Raw genomic sequence first — 14,200 nt, forward strand, 5'->3', positions numbered from 1 at the left:
TAAATCCTTCTGGGCACATGTTCATCGAATTAAGAGAACTATTGTGCTTTTGTTGTCTTTTGAAGCTACACATATAGCACTTAAGGATGGGCAGTTATGCTGTCTAGTTTGTCTACGTCTGTGTTCAAGGTCGATGCAGAACTGCTCACCATTACATGAGTTGCCTTGGAATAAAATCTGGTTATGTCCCTGCCTTCTTGCTTCTGCAGGCTTTGCATCCTTATGGGAGCAAAGACTAGACATTCACTGCTGACACAAACAACAGGTGTAACAGATGTCATTTGGTTTTCCTCGTTCCTCCTACCTGCAAATTCCTGTAAGAATGGATCCATGTTTGGTCCATGAGTTTTGGAGTACCCCTCAGAATTATTGTTTACCTCATAGCTTGCTTGTCCCATCTATCAAGTTGCACCATTCCCAAGAGATGTTTCTATCTTGAGGGTTTCACGGTTCCAGCCTTCAACTTCTGTCCAGCAAAACATGGAACCAATACTGAGAGGTGTTGTGTTGTGTTTTTTTTTTTTTGGTGACGAAAATGTTATCCAGAGGTAGAAAAGTATTGAAGAAAGTTAGCCATTAACCTTTCATGCAATTTTGACAGTCCTGGCCTAAAAACAGAAGAAAAGAGGAGTAGAACCAGGCAGATGCTTTGTTCACTCGGGGAAATGCCAAACTATTCAGAACTGCAGGACACCGATGGCATTTTTGTAGGAAATTTGTTTCCAAGGAGTGACATGGCTGTCTAAATGGGCAGAGGCCTTTTCAGACCCGAGAGCTATATTAAAACAGCTTGTGTCCTTGCATCAATCAATAAATAAATATAAATAAATCAAAAAGCTTGAGCTCCTTCATGAGTATTAGGCCAACTTTCAAGGTCCAGTACTTGATGTTTGCTTTATTTGTTTGGGGAAGAAATGCCCAGCAAGTATTTGAGTAGTGAGCGGAAACATCTCTTTATAGTAATAAAGATATTAAGTGGTACTTGTGCTTTTGCAGATGTTGTAATACTTGTGACGATGTCAGAGAAGCCTACAGGCGGCGAGGCTGGGCCTTCAAGAACCCAGATACCATAGAGCAATGCAAGAGAGAAGGGTTTAGCCAGAAAATGCAAGAACAAAAGAACGAGGGCTGCCAAGTGTATGGTTTCCTGGAGGTCAACAAGGTGAGAGACAAGTTTTACTGTAAATGGTGATGATGGTGATGACTGTGAGAAGGCAGAGCCTGGGTGTTCCTCTCCTTTTCCAGCTTGTGTTCACAGTATGGTGATATAATAAACCTGGGGTGCAACAAAGTACTTGCAGCTGTAAAGGAGTTCAAGAGGAGAGTCAGGAAAAGCAGTGTGAAGGGGATAATTCTCTGTTTCATTGTGTGGGCTGTAGGAAGCACATAGACCTAGAGAAGCTTAGCTTTTCCTGCCATCTTGCTAGCAAGTTTTCCTGCTGAGGTTTCTGGAGGAGAGGCAGCTTCTTCAAGGTTAGATATTCCAAACCCACCCTTCTAGTCTTAAAGGAGAGACCACCTGCGGATGCTGGAGATTACAGTAACCATTGACTTGCCAGCAGAGGTGCTGAATAGAGTAAAATTTTATCTTCTTTAGAAAATGTTACCTTCTTTAGTAGAAGCAAGAAATTAGAGTTGACTGTCAAAGCTGAAAATTTTCAGAGGTGTTTTCTGCAACTGGTGTAAGAAAATTAAGTATGAGATATACCAAATAACTATGTAACCACCCTCTCATTTGGAGGGTATCCAAACCAAAAGGCTTGGATGTGCAGATTATGTACCCAAGCACATTCTGAAGGTCAGTCACAAACTGGTTTTTTATATCAAAGTCTCTGGTGGTTTTTTTTGTTGTTTTATTTTTTGTTTGTTTGTTTGTTTTTCCACATCTTTGTGTAGTCTTCCTGTAGACCACATTCTGTATGTCTGAATGTTTACTCAAACATTTTGCTCACAAAGCTAGGCGTTGTGATTTGGGCACCATCTTGGGTACTAAACAGTTACAAGGCCCTTTATCACAGAATATGATGAGGTGGAAGGATTCAAATGGGAATGCTAGAGATAGCTAGGATTCGGAGGTGGGTGTCACTAGGGAAGTTCCTGGGTACCATTGCTATACGCTCCATCCTCATCAGGTTTGCAGTTAATATAAGCAAGAGACAAAGACAGACATCAAAGATGTAATGTATCATGTGAGATTGGGACATTTGGAGCTTCCAGAAAAATGTATGACTGCTTGTAAGTGCCAGTCAGGATTGGCACCTAATATATGTGTCTCATACAAATTCCAGGATGAAGTTTTAACAAACTGGTTAGTGCTTTTTTTTTCACATGCAGCTTATTTTCATGGTGTATAGTTTATTGTATTTAGTTGTTTCTTTGTTTTTCCATCCTCTTCACTCTCCCTCACAGTTACTTTCTCAACTCCATTTCTGTGGTATCTTATCATATCTCTTGGAGCAACAGTCAGTTCCCTCCCAAAGGAATTAATTCCTCCTCCTTCCAATTTTTATGTCCATTAAAATCTGCGTAAAACAGTTATTATCTACATTAGTATGTAATTATGGCTTTCAGTATGACTGTGCCTGTGAGAAACAGGGGAAATCTCTCTTCTAGGACAGTACTTGGTGGTATTGTCATCTATAAAAATGGCTTGCATGGTCTATATCTAGTTTAAAAATAAAAATAAAGCAAGCACTTGTACAGCTGCTTTATTTATATAGATTCAGACCTTTTAATGAAAGATGACTATCCCCTGCAGGTAGCTGGAAATTTTCACTTTGCACCAGGAAAAAGTTTCCAACAGTCCCATGTACACGGTAAAGTATTTTCTTTTTCTACTTATTGTGACCTTTATCTTCCAAGTGTATCTGACCATTGTCTTACAATAGCTTTGAGTTGCAATCCATAATAGTAACAGTTTAATATCCATAATAACAACTGTTTTTTTTTCCCAATATTAGTTATTCTAATAAAATACATCACTTCTTGCAGAACTTGCTTTATGTACTTAAACTAGCATAACAACAGCAACCTTACCACAGCCAGTATTTACAACTTCACAGCACGTACCTAAATTAATGACAAGTAGCACTGCATTGCGTCTATCCTCGGTAATAGGCATGAATGCAAGTGATGGTAAGGGTCAGGTTAGCTCTCTAATTGCACATGCCCCAGAAGTCTTGCACAACTGAATTTTAAAAATAAAGGAATACAGTGGGAGAATACAGGAAGAAACAGAAAGGACTGTGTTACTGCAAACCTTTTGGAGGCACAGTTAGGAATATTGGTGTTTTGGAGGACAAGGAAAAACAGTGAGAGGAGAGATGATGGGCAGACAAATCTGCTTTCTGGCAATTCTGTTATATTAAATAATGAGGGGAAAAAAGGCCTCTAATAACTTTCTCAACAGGCAGCAGTCTGCAGCTCTTAGAATCTCCTGAATATGTTACGGTCTATTGAGAGCCCTCAGTGGCTCTGTTTCAGGTACTTTTCCCTTCTCACTACCAATCTATGTAAACTTCTTGAATTTACAACACCCTCCTTTTTGCAAGATGTTCAGCAGGTATGTTCTGCTGTAAGAAAAAACACCTCTCGTTTACTTGCTGTGTGGTACCCGCCAGCTTTATGTGATAGCTTTTGTTGCTTATGTTCCTCTGTTGGAAGAGAGAGTGAGCAGTCCCTGCTTGCTCTCAACCTGCCTCTTAGATGTTGCAGACCTTATTTGTTTCAACCTACAGTTCAGGTCTTTACCCCACTGAAGAGTCACAGCTTACTCAGGTGGTCCTTTCTGGAAGCCATTCAACTTCTGAGCTTCCTTGCTGGTTTTCTCTGAATGTTTGCAGTTCAGCTGTGGCTGGAGGTACCAGACTGCACCCAGTGTTAAGGTCCAGGCTAAGCATGATGTAGGCAACAGTATGATGACTTTCTTTCTTTTGTTATTTCTTGCTTTCCTAGTAATTCATAACATTTGATTACCCTTTTTTCCACCTGTTCCTGGGCAATACTTTTGTGGAACCAACCAACCATCAATGAGTTTTCCATCACCACCAAGAGAAATGGACAGCTAAGAGCCTGTTCTTTCATACATGAAGCTGGGAATGTTTTCGCCCTCACTATAACCTTTCTTCATAGTCTTTTTTTTTTTTTTGGAGTTTACAGGAAGGAGTTTTTTTCCTTTAATTACAGATAAAGAACTTGAGTAGTATTGGTCAGATGACAGAGCTCTGTGAGCTCCCTGGAAATATTTCCTTTGGATCATAATTCTGCTCTAAGCACCTGCATGCATGTGATTTTTGATCCATTTAATAAAGTCTACGTTAATGTTTAGTCTATTAATGCATTTAATATGCAGGATGAAGTTGAATGTCTAAGAGAAGTCTGAGTATTCCTAACTGTTGTTATGAAGAATACAATAAAAGTAATGATTTTATTAGACCTGTTAGATACAAAACTGCAATGACAGTATTTTTTGCTACCATCTTCTATTCCCTACTGTTTTGAGTAGAAAATAGGGAGGTGAACAAGAATGTCAATAGTATGGAACGTTCATAGAATCACTAATGTTGGAAAAGACCTCCAAGATCATCTGGTCCAACCACCCCCCTACCACCAATGTCACCTAATAAACCATGTCCCTAAGCACCACATCCGGCCTTTTCCTTAAACACCCCCAGGGGTGGTGACTCCATCACATCCCTGGGCAACCCGTTATAGAAAGTTGTTCCATCACACCACTCTCCTTGCCTCATGTCAGAGTGGCTATACAGCTGATGGTTAGACCCGAGTCCATAATTCTATTTGTTGCTGTTATTCAAGTACTGAAGCTAGCAGACCAGCTTTTCAGTTTGTTGCACTGACATTCTCCCATTATCCTGAGGATTATTGTTGCTTAATACATCTCCAGATAATGACTCTGCACAGGCAACTGTACTGGGTCTGGCTGGGATGTTAACTTTCCCTGCAGGAGCCCATACAGTGCTGTGCTCTGCACTTGTAGCTAGAACAGCAGTGTATCACACCAGTGTTGTGCCTGCTGCTGAGCAGTGCTGGCACCGCATCGGGACTCTCTCTAACCCTCCTAGGGGGTGGGCAAAAAATGTGAGAAAGGAACATTACCAGGGCAGCTGACCTAAACCAACCAAAGGGATATTCCATACACACTCAGCAATAAAAGGTAGAAAAAGGAAGAAGAGGGGAGGGGTGGGCTCTCGTTGTGAAAACGTCTGTCCTCCCGAACACCGGCTATGTGTGTTGAGGCCCTGCTTCAAGGACGTGGTCAAACATTGCTCATTTGTGGGAAGTAGAGAGGAATTTCTTTCCTCTGCACTTCCACATAGCCTTTACTTGTTTTGTTTTGTTTTTTCCCTTTTCCCCTCCCTTTCCCTATTTTTTCCCTTTCGTTAAATTGTTTAATTAATAATAATATTTCCTTAATAATTATTTTTCCCTTTAATTAAATTATCCTTATCTCAACCCGTGAGCTGTTTTTCCCTTTACTTCTTCCCCTCATCTTCTAAGGAGGGGGAATCAGAGAGCGGTTGTGCTGGAGTTCAGCTGCCTAGCACGGTAAAACCACCACGGCAACTTCTTAACAAAGCGAAGGGTCCTATTCAGAAGTACTTTGTAAATCTCACCATAAATATAATTCTGATCTCAGCTTCTGAATGTATGTCATGTGCTTGCTGTTAACATCTTCAGAACTGTATCTTCTCTCCTGGGTAGAAGTGAGTTGAAATTGCTTTTCTCAGAAAGTAGAATAAATAGTAAGAGGATACATAGGGCTAACACATGCACAAAAGAGAACCAGTACAGAGTAAGGTGCAATTTGAGTTCTGATTAGTTATGTTAGCTTTAATTGTGTGTAGCTCAATCTTTGATCTCTTGTTTTGTTTTAGTAGTTGTCCTAGGATAAATGTGGTGCAGAAGTCTTATTTTTTCAGGGATGATTCATTTCTTGTTTGGGCTTCTTTTCTCATACGGTTCTCTCTCCTTACGTATATTTTTGTTCTCAAATTCTTATATTTTGTCCCCAGAAATCATTTGCCCACTTTTTAAAGTAGGCAATACTTTTTAGAGTCTAATAGCTGTAGACAAGGTTTGATAGCACCAGCTGAATGTAAGAGGAATATAGGTAAAAAACAGGGGGCAGCCTTACATGGAGGAGTTCATCCCATGTCTCACATCCCTGAACCTCAGTTCTTTGTCTTTGTCTGGGCAGAAATCCTTACATTAAGACAGAGAAAATCAGAGGTCCTGTTTTGACTAGGTAAAAAGGTTGAAGTTACCTTGAAGTTTGTTACATTGTCAGCCTAAATTCAGTTACTTTCCTAATCAGGAGAATGCTAATGAGTAGCCACCAAAATCAAATTATCAACAATAGCTCTCAAATTATGTTTTCATTTTTAAATATTGTATAAGTGAGTAAGCCTCTTAACGGACCTTCTTAAGAGTTTACTGAATATGAGGTTTTATTAGCTGCAACCACATTTGGCTATTTTGAATTAGCGTCTAACATTAAGGTATGTATTTGTGTTTGAATGCAAACATTTGTACTGAATAATGGGAATGAAAGTTTTGAAACAGGTGGCCTATGAATCTCATGCTTTAAGAGATGCAAGTGTATTGTCTTGTCATAAGGTGACGCCTGCTGAAATAGAGTCAAAACCGTATTTCACTTGTGCTTAACATTCTAAATGTCCAAAGGGTTTTTCATAAAGATCAAGACCCTGACATCTCAAGCTCTGAGAAGCATGCATACCCCAGAATTTGTCTTAACTATTTTTATACTCTGTTAATATTTACGCCCAAAGGACCTCTGATGGTCTCCTGATAGTCTTTTTAGCAAAGTGTTGAACACTTTACTTGTTTTAACACTTCTCCTCTCTGTCTTTATGCAATATTCATGTGACTGAAGGAACTAGAAACACTGAAAATGCTGAAAAACAAAAACTGTATTTAAAAAAAAAGTTTGTCCACTTCGAAGAAAAAAGTTATTTTGTCCTTTTTGTTTTGCTCTGTTTCTGCTTGCACGAATGTTAAATCCAGGTGAGATTATTTCACTTCACTTACTGTTGTTTGCATGGATGCTTTTCTGTAGTTGTATGTAACCTTTTTTCTCATGTTCTTTTGATGTTATAGATGAAAGTCATTCTGCACAATCATTAAATACAACTTTGTATTCATCTTGGTTTCTCAGAGTCACAGGCCATGAAATATAATGCAATTTAGAAATTGAGAGTGTGTTTCTGTCCTGAGATAAACAAAATGTGAGGCTCATTAACTAATTTTTTAGCCATCCACATTCACGTTTCCAGTATACGTGATTGGAAAACGCAGACATAGATAACTTTTAACTGCTGTTGTATCTATAAAAGGTAGGCTTCTACTATTCTTTCCCCCCTGGCTGGTTCATGAGTAAGGAGATGCTATGTTCTTTTCAGCTGACCATTAGAGGCTACTTCATTGCTGGGCTATTTTTGCAGCATAGACTTGTGTTCATGTTTTATCTTAGTTTTCTTCACTATTAAATGCTTTAGTACGTGTTGCTGTTCATCTCAGGTCATAGAAATTTTTCTTTCTAGCAGAATTCACAAATGTAATCTTAATGCCTTTGTGCCATCTATAACAGTTAATTACCTTTTAGCTATTCTATAAGTATACTGCTTGTATTTCTTGGATGGGTGCTCTGTCTATCTTTCCTTCAGATGCTGTGTTCTCAGAGAAGCTGAGCTGAAACTTCAGGAATTTGCTTACGAAGCAAGCAGTGACACTGATTTTTGGCCCAAATTATTGGAAGCATTGAAAACTGGTTGCTTTAAAGCTGCTCCATGATGCTCCATCTTCAGTGTCAGAGAAGACCCCCCTCCTGAATGTCATACTGGCTCCTAATGGTCTTGCCTTACTCCTTCAGCAACTGTGGTCCAGTTGCACTGAGACATCCGAGGTTGTTAGGAGGGGGACTGAAGGAAGTTGTGAGGAGGACTGGAGCGCTTCCAAGCAGACTTCTTGGTGCTGAAACTAGTAGTCCTGGCTCTCCTGTGTCAAGGGAAAACCAAAGTCAAGCATTAGTGATATTTGCAGTCTTCTGTTCCCACTTGTTCATTTTTGGTACTAGCTGAGATTAGGTCTGCTTCACTGTTGTCTGCTTCACAGGTTTTGAATCCTAAACTGAAATTTTTATGTCCAGTTTGTATGGGATGCATCAGATTTTGGGAAGTTCTCTTTTCAGTTGTGTCTTTGTAAGAACAGCTTCCAGCATCAACTGTGTCTTTTTGTGATCCTGGCTATTGTAGATGTTTTCTTTGCAGCAACTCACACCTTCTTTCCTCAAAAAAATGTTTTTTTATCTCAGAAAAAAAAAAGGAATGATTAAACAATTAAATTAAATGATCTAACTTTTTAACCTCCTGAGGTTTGTGGTTCAAGAGCTGCTGCCACTACTGTCCATGTCTGTACCGTAGCAGCCATCTCCTGCTTCAGCTGTAGAGCTTTGCAGTGAGTTTCCAGCATGGGGGAATGTCCTTAGTGATAGTTTCCTCAGGAGAGAGATGAACCTCATATCACTTCCTTCTTCCTTGCCGTATTTCTTCTAATCAAGGGGAAGCTGAGGCTTTTCATTTAACCTTTAGATTGTCTTTGGACCATTCTGTTGCAGAGGTGTGATCATCACTGTTTTCTAGGGAAGACATCACCCATCATGCTTTATTGAGAGACCTTTCCTAAAATATATAATTTGATTCCTTTGATTGACTAAAAAAAAAATGTTGACATTGATGATCACATTCAGAACATTCTCTGTCCTAAAGACAGATTTTCAGTGACTGTGACAGTTTCTGTGAGTGAAGCAGTTATGAATAGGATCCAAATTTTGTGCTTTTCTTGCACCTTACCTAGTCAACTGGAGGAAAGAAGGTATCTCTGAAGGCAATTTTTTTGTGATTACCACTTGTTTTCCTCATTTGTGGTGGTGACTGTGAAAGAAAGAATGAAAGAAATCTCCCTCTTTTCAAAAGATAGGAAAACTCTTTTTTAAGAGTTTTTGAAAAGAGCCTATTTGGAGTCACCAAGCTTTTACTAGGAATCTGTGACGATTAGCTCCCTAAGAGCACAAATTCACTGTTCAGTTGTAAACCTTAATTAATGTTCTGTCCATGTACTTAAGAGTAGGCTTATTCCCTTCTCTAATAGATTCATTTGACAGCCAGAAACTACTTGAAAGCATCATTGGACACTGTGGATGAGACCTAATGCACCATCTGATACGGTTTAGGGGTTTAGTGGAGGACTTGTTAGTGTTAAGTCAGAGGCTGGACTAGCTGATCTTGGAGGTCTCTTCCAACCTAGATGATTCTGTGATCTTATTTTACATAGTTTCTAATGGTTTGAATGCTGAATTGCAAGAAGGACAGTGTCTTTGACTGAAGACTGGTTATCATTGTTTAGGCCCCTTGGTATATTCTCATTGGCTGCCAAAAGCCCGTCACACTAATTCTTTTGGCTGCAGAGACTGCACCCTTCTCCTATTCTCCTGTCCCAGAACCCTGCTAGGTGTGGGGCTGTTACTATTGCTCAAGACTTCAACATACACAAATACCTCATCTGAGCTCTTCTATGCTTATCAGCATTCTTGGAAAAAAAGGTAGAAGTCAAAACCTCCCATCAGTCAAAGTCCCAATTTCATCATGGAGGAAATTGAAATCCTCTGGTTGATCACCTGTGCGGTATTCCTACCGTAGACGTGTTTGTGTGAACTCATTCTGTTGTTCCAAATGTCCCAAAGTAGTGTCTGCCAGGAAATTAATGATTTTCATCCTCAGTCTGAACACTGGAGGCTGAGGTTATTATTTCACCCTCAGCATTGCTAAGGACTTTTCCTTATACACTGGTAAACTCCTTTCATGGTTTGATTGTATTGGTGCTGAAAGACTCAAGGTCTCACCCATTTCTGTGTAGATAGACAAAGCTGTTTACAATTAAATCAAGTTGAATTTGCCACAAAAAGTGATGTTTCCATTTGCCACTGGACTATAGTCCATCAGAGCTCAAGCTGTATTACTTGTTGGGAATGCCTAACATTTGCCAAGCAGCCGTCTGGAGGCTCTCCATACCTTCCATACTTCCTCCATACCAAAAACGATGCTGTCACAGAAACACCACCAGGAGCGCAGCATTTGGCAGAATGGGCTGGGAGTTGCTGTGTAAAGTATTCAGAGGCCCATCTTCATGCAGGTATAAGTCTGTGAAAGTTATTGGTTAGCCACATACAATGTGAATGTACTTGTGAACAGTCTTTTGAAACAACAACAGAAAAGGCGATTACTTAACACCAATTAGTATGTTTTGAGATATGCAGTCCAAGCATACGTTTCCCCTGTCCCCGCATCCTTCCAGGTATTCACCTTTGTTGGGATCTTGCAACAGAGTGAACAAAAATAATCTTGTGGCTTGCCACCTTATCTGTGCACCAGGTATGATGAAAGAAGCACAGGTCTGATTAAGAAAAAACTTACCTAGTTTTGAATGGTAATATGTTGTGAGTGTAAACTTTGACTACACCTCTGGATAGCTTTGATTGCTGCTAAAATGACTTTTCCTTTGCCCTAGGGAACTGAAAGACTGTGAAGGAATCTAAATATAACTAGGAGTGTCACCTGGCATGCTACTTCAGGACTTACTTTAACATATATGGACATCCCGCTGTAATTTTCCTTTTAGTGATTAATTCCTGCATTTTTGTTTCTCCATTACTCTTTAAATGATTGCTAGTCCGTATATCAGTCCTCTAGCTAGAGGGTCTTCTTACATGGCCTAGAAAGCACATCACTAAAGTTATTTTTCTTCCCCTTTTTGGTGCAAGTTTTAAATGCTGCTGTATCTGAGTCTCTGCTTTTCATTGTAAGGATCTGAATATTTCTCTTTTCTCTCCTACTCTGCTCATTTTTGCAGTGCACGCTGTTGAGAGTAAGTGTTGCTGTATCCTTTTTTTTCAATACTGTTTACTACAGTACTAACCTAATTTCTATTATTTGCTGTGCCCATAAATCTCCTTTGGGAAGAGCTGTTGATCTAGGCTGGGATTTGAGAAGATTTCCTGAAAGCTAAAAGGAGAGCCATCCCAGGTCATTCTTCTGTGGTAAATGAGGTCAGATGGAAAAGGTTGAGAATCTTTGACTTAAACGAATTTGATATGTCAGTGTTGGAGATGACATGTTGGTGGATTACTAGTTATTTTACACAGATAATGTAGTTGAGGGGGACATAGTGACAAGTTGGAGGGACTTCTGCCTTTTGAAGTCAGATGGGATAATTATATTGTTTAAGCTCATTTGTACAGCAGGCTAGAGAATTTCTCCTGGGAATTCATGCACCAACTCTGCTCATCTCCAAATACTCCGTAAAAGGTTTTCCAAGATTTTGTAAGTCATTGGATTTTTTGTAAGGGTGAGAAAATCCTGGCAATAACAGATTGAAAAGTGATGTATCCATTCAGTAACATCTGGTAGAGGGTTCAGGATCCTGACTCTCCTCTCTCCCTCCCCAGACTGCAACATTTTCTGCGTTGCTCCCTGCCTCAATGCCCTCTTCACAATGCATCATCATGTTCCTGACATTGTGCTCCTGTAAGAGCTTTTTTTATTCCAGAAAATTCATCACCAGTGTGAAAATTGGTGACCTAGTTCATTTTGGAACAGCGTGTTTGGGTAGCTGTGTCTTGGGCTTCTTGCAATTTTAATGGATTTATTAAGTGGCAGTAAGTGCTTTTAACCTTGTTTTACAGGACTGAGTTACAGAGTCTGAGTCTTTGTGGTTGGTCAGGTCAGAAATGCAAGATGGAGAGAATTCTTAAGATAGACAGCAGACTTAAAACTGTTACTAACACAGTGAAAAAAATGAGGTTATATAAAAAGGAGAGACTTCTCGACAAACCTAAGATCTTTTACAGATTTATTTTATCTAGCTAAGCATTTAGCTGCAGCTACAGAAAGAAGAGAATGTGCTTATATTTCTTGAAAAATAACAATCCCTGGTCCTACCTGACAGTCTCTTAAGATCTGTTCTGTTACCTTGTACTGTTTCTTCTCTAAGCACACTAAATAGGCTGCTGTTTTATGTTATGCAAGCTGTGATTAGCTTAATATTTTTCTCTGACCTGGACTGTATACATATGTGCTTAGTATCCTTAGTGATCAAAGATAAACTTGTAGCTTGGTGGAAGACTATTTTGGAAACTGAATGTGTGAATCATGCATTTTTGCAGTTGTAAATCATTTGTTGAAGAGGTTTTATAAAAGCTAATAATCAGCATTTTACCTGTGGAAAGCATTACATCAGAGCACTTTTGGGAAACTTTATTTTGAATTGTTGTAACCATTAAAATTAGTGTCATGCACGATATAAAGCTAGTTTAACAGGTTAGTCAATGACTAGTCTTTCTCAAATTCTTCTCTTGAATTTCTCTGGTACTCTACTATCACTGTAAGGTTTGTCAACCTTACTAGTACTCAGCTCCCACTTCAAATGCTAACAAATGTGACTGCCCAAGCATTAAAACTGATAAACACCATAATCATACCAGCACAGCTGTCAGGAGGAAAGTTCCCGTCCCTCCCCATGCAGGTGGCTCGTGCCCATCACAAGTGTTTGTGCAGCCTTGTGCTTAGCCTTGTTTTAAAGTTGATCTGGCTGAAAGAATAGCCTTGCATCAAGCGATATTTGTGTTTGGTTAGTTTTGTTCTCTGATGTGGTTTGTGACCATGAGGAGGGTGGGAGGGGAATGAGCCATCAACAGAAAAATGAGGAGCAAAGACTGTTTAATTCCTTTGGTTTTAGGTCCAGTTTAAATGCAGATCCATCACAGCCGTAACTTTTCTCTGTAGAACTTTGTTATTAACTGAAAGTTAGTCTGCTGCTGTATGTACAAAAGGCAGCAAGACTTCTGTACAACGGACAGCTCAACGGAGGACAGCTAACCCACTTAACTCTTGACTTAGTTGCGTAATACTGCAACATTACATGGTATTGCTAGTAATTATTAAGAAAAAATGTAGTGTAATACTGAGGCCACCTCTTTTCTTCCCTTCTTTACCCGCTATTTGATATGTATTCCCAAATTTGTGGTAGATTTTTTTTGTTGTTGTTTAATCCAAATGAGGTCTTTGATCCAGCTGCCAGCGTAGACACACAAACAACAATGCTGGTGGCAGTGATAGGTCTGCATACTTGTCAGACAGCAACAGGAGTATCTGATGCCAGTGCTGCCTTGAGCTCTTTGTAATGCAAAACCATTGCCTTAATTCCAGTGGCTGCAGCCTTGATTCCTAAGCGTCAAACATTTTGGCTGTGAAATGCAAGGGGCTCTCCCTAGATGCAAGTTTTAGGAGAAGGAAGACTATAGTTCAGGCAGAGTGTTTCCTTTTCTAACTATACATTCTCTGATTTGCATATTTATATATCTTTGTTTTAGTAAGGTTTTTATATAAATACAAGAAAAGCTTCTATTACTTTATTGAAAGATGTTATTAAGAAAAAAAATAGTTCACAGCATACTCATGTTAAGCAAATGTTTTAAAGGAGAGGCTAGTTTCAATCAGTCCTTTAGCTTTGCAGCCTTCCTTATGCTGGATGGCGTTGCAAAATCCTTTAAGAGAACAGCATTCCTAATCCTCATTAATAATGTAGCAATCAGCGATCTGACCCCATCAACACATAAAATAATAGCACATGATTTTTTGAAGTATGTTTTTCTTTGTGTAGGTGAAAGGTGAAGTATGGCTTCCTGAGCACATGAATTTACCTGTTAAAATGTGCCACAGCCTCGGGTTACTTTAGGATAATTGTGCAACTTTGGATAAACCTGGTAGGAGCGTTACTGAAATCTAGTTGTAAGTTATATTTTCATCCTGAGATTGATGCTTCTGGCATTATATAAAGCCGCTTAAGTAGCCAACAAAAATATATGAATTCCTTTTAACATTGCCTTCCATGGCCCATATCTTTGCCAGGTCTCTTCTGGAAGTATAGTGCTGCCAGTGTCATTGTATTGTTGTATGCAAAATGTCAGAGAGAGGGCAGGCTGAAAGGCTGTCCTTGCAAAGACTTTTCCTTTTCCTCTGCGTTCTCTAGGCAGCGGCAACAAGGCTCATAGGCAGTTTGCTAAGAGTTACTAAGATGCTGGTGATTTATTCAGGGCACTTTGATGCAA

At 39.4% G+C, this 14,200-nt stretch overlaps 1 protein-coding gene across 2 annotated transcripts in view; it reads left to right on the top strand.

The window, feature by feature from the left end:
• The window catches only part of ERGIC3 (ERGIC and golgi 3), a 29,501-nt gene that overhangs the window by 5,322 nt on the left and 9,979 nt on the right, over nucleotides 1–14,200 (top strand). For both annotated transcript variants that reach the window (XM_035548277.2, XM_050713954.1), the window contains 2 exons: nucleotides 997–1,162; nucleotides 2,759–2,816. In XM_035548277.2, the coding sequence (XP_035404170.1) occupies nucleotides 997–1,162; nucleotides 2,759–2,816 (224 nt within the window). The remainder of the gene's footprint in view (nucleotides 1–996; nucleotides 1,163–2,758; nucleotides 2,817–14,200) is intronic.

This window comes from Cygnus atratus, chromosome 16 (genome assembly GCF_013377495.2).
Source record: "Cygnus atratus isolate AKBS03 ecotype Queensland, Australia chromosome 16, CAtr_DNAZoo_HiC_assembly, whole genome shotgun sequence".
NCBI lineage: Eukaryota > Metazoa > Chordata > Aves > Anseriformes > Anatidae > Cygnus > Cygnus atratus.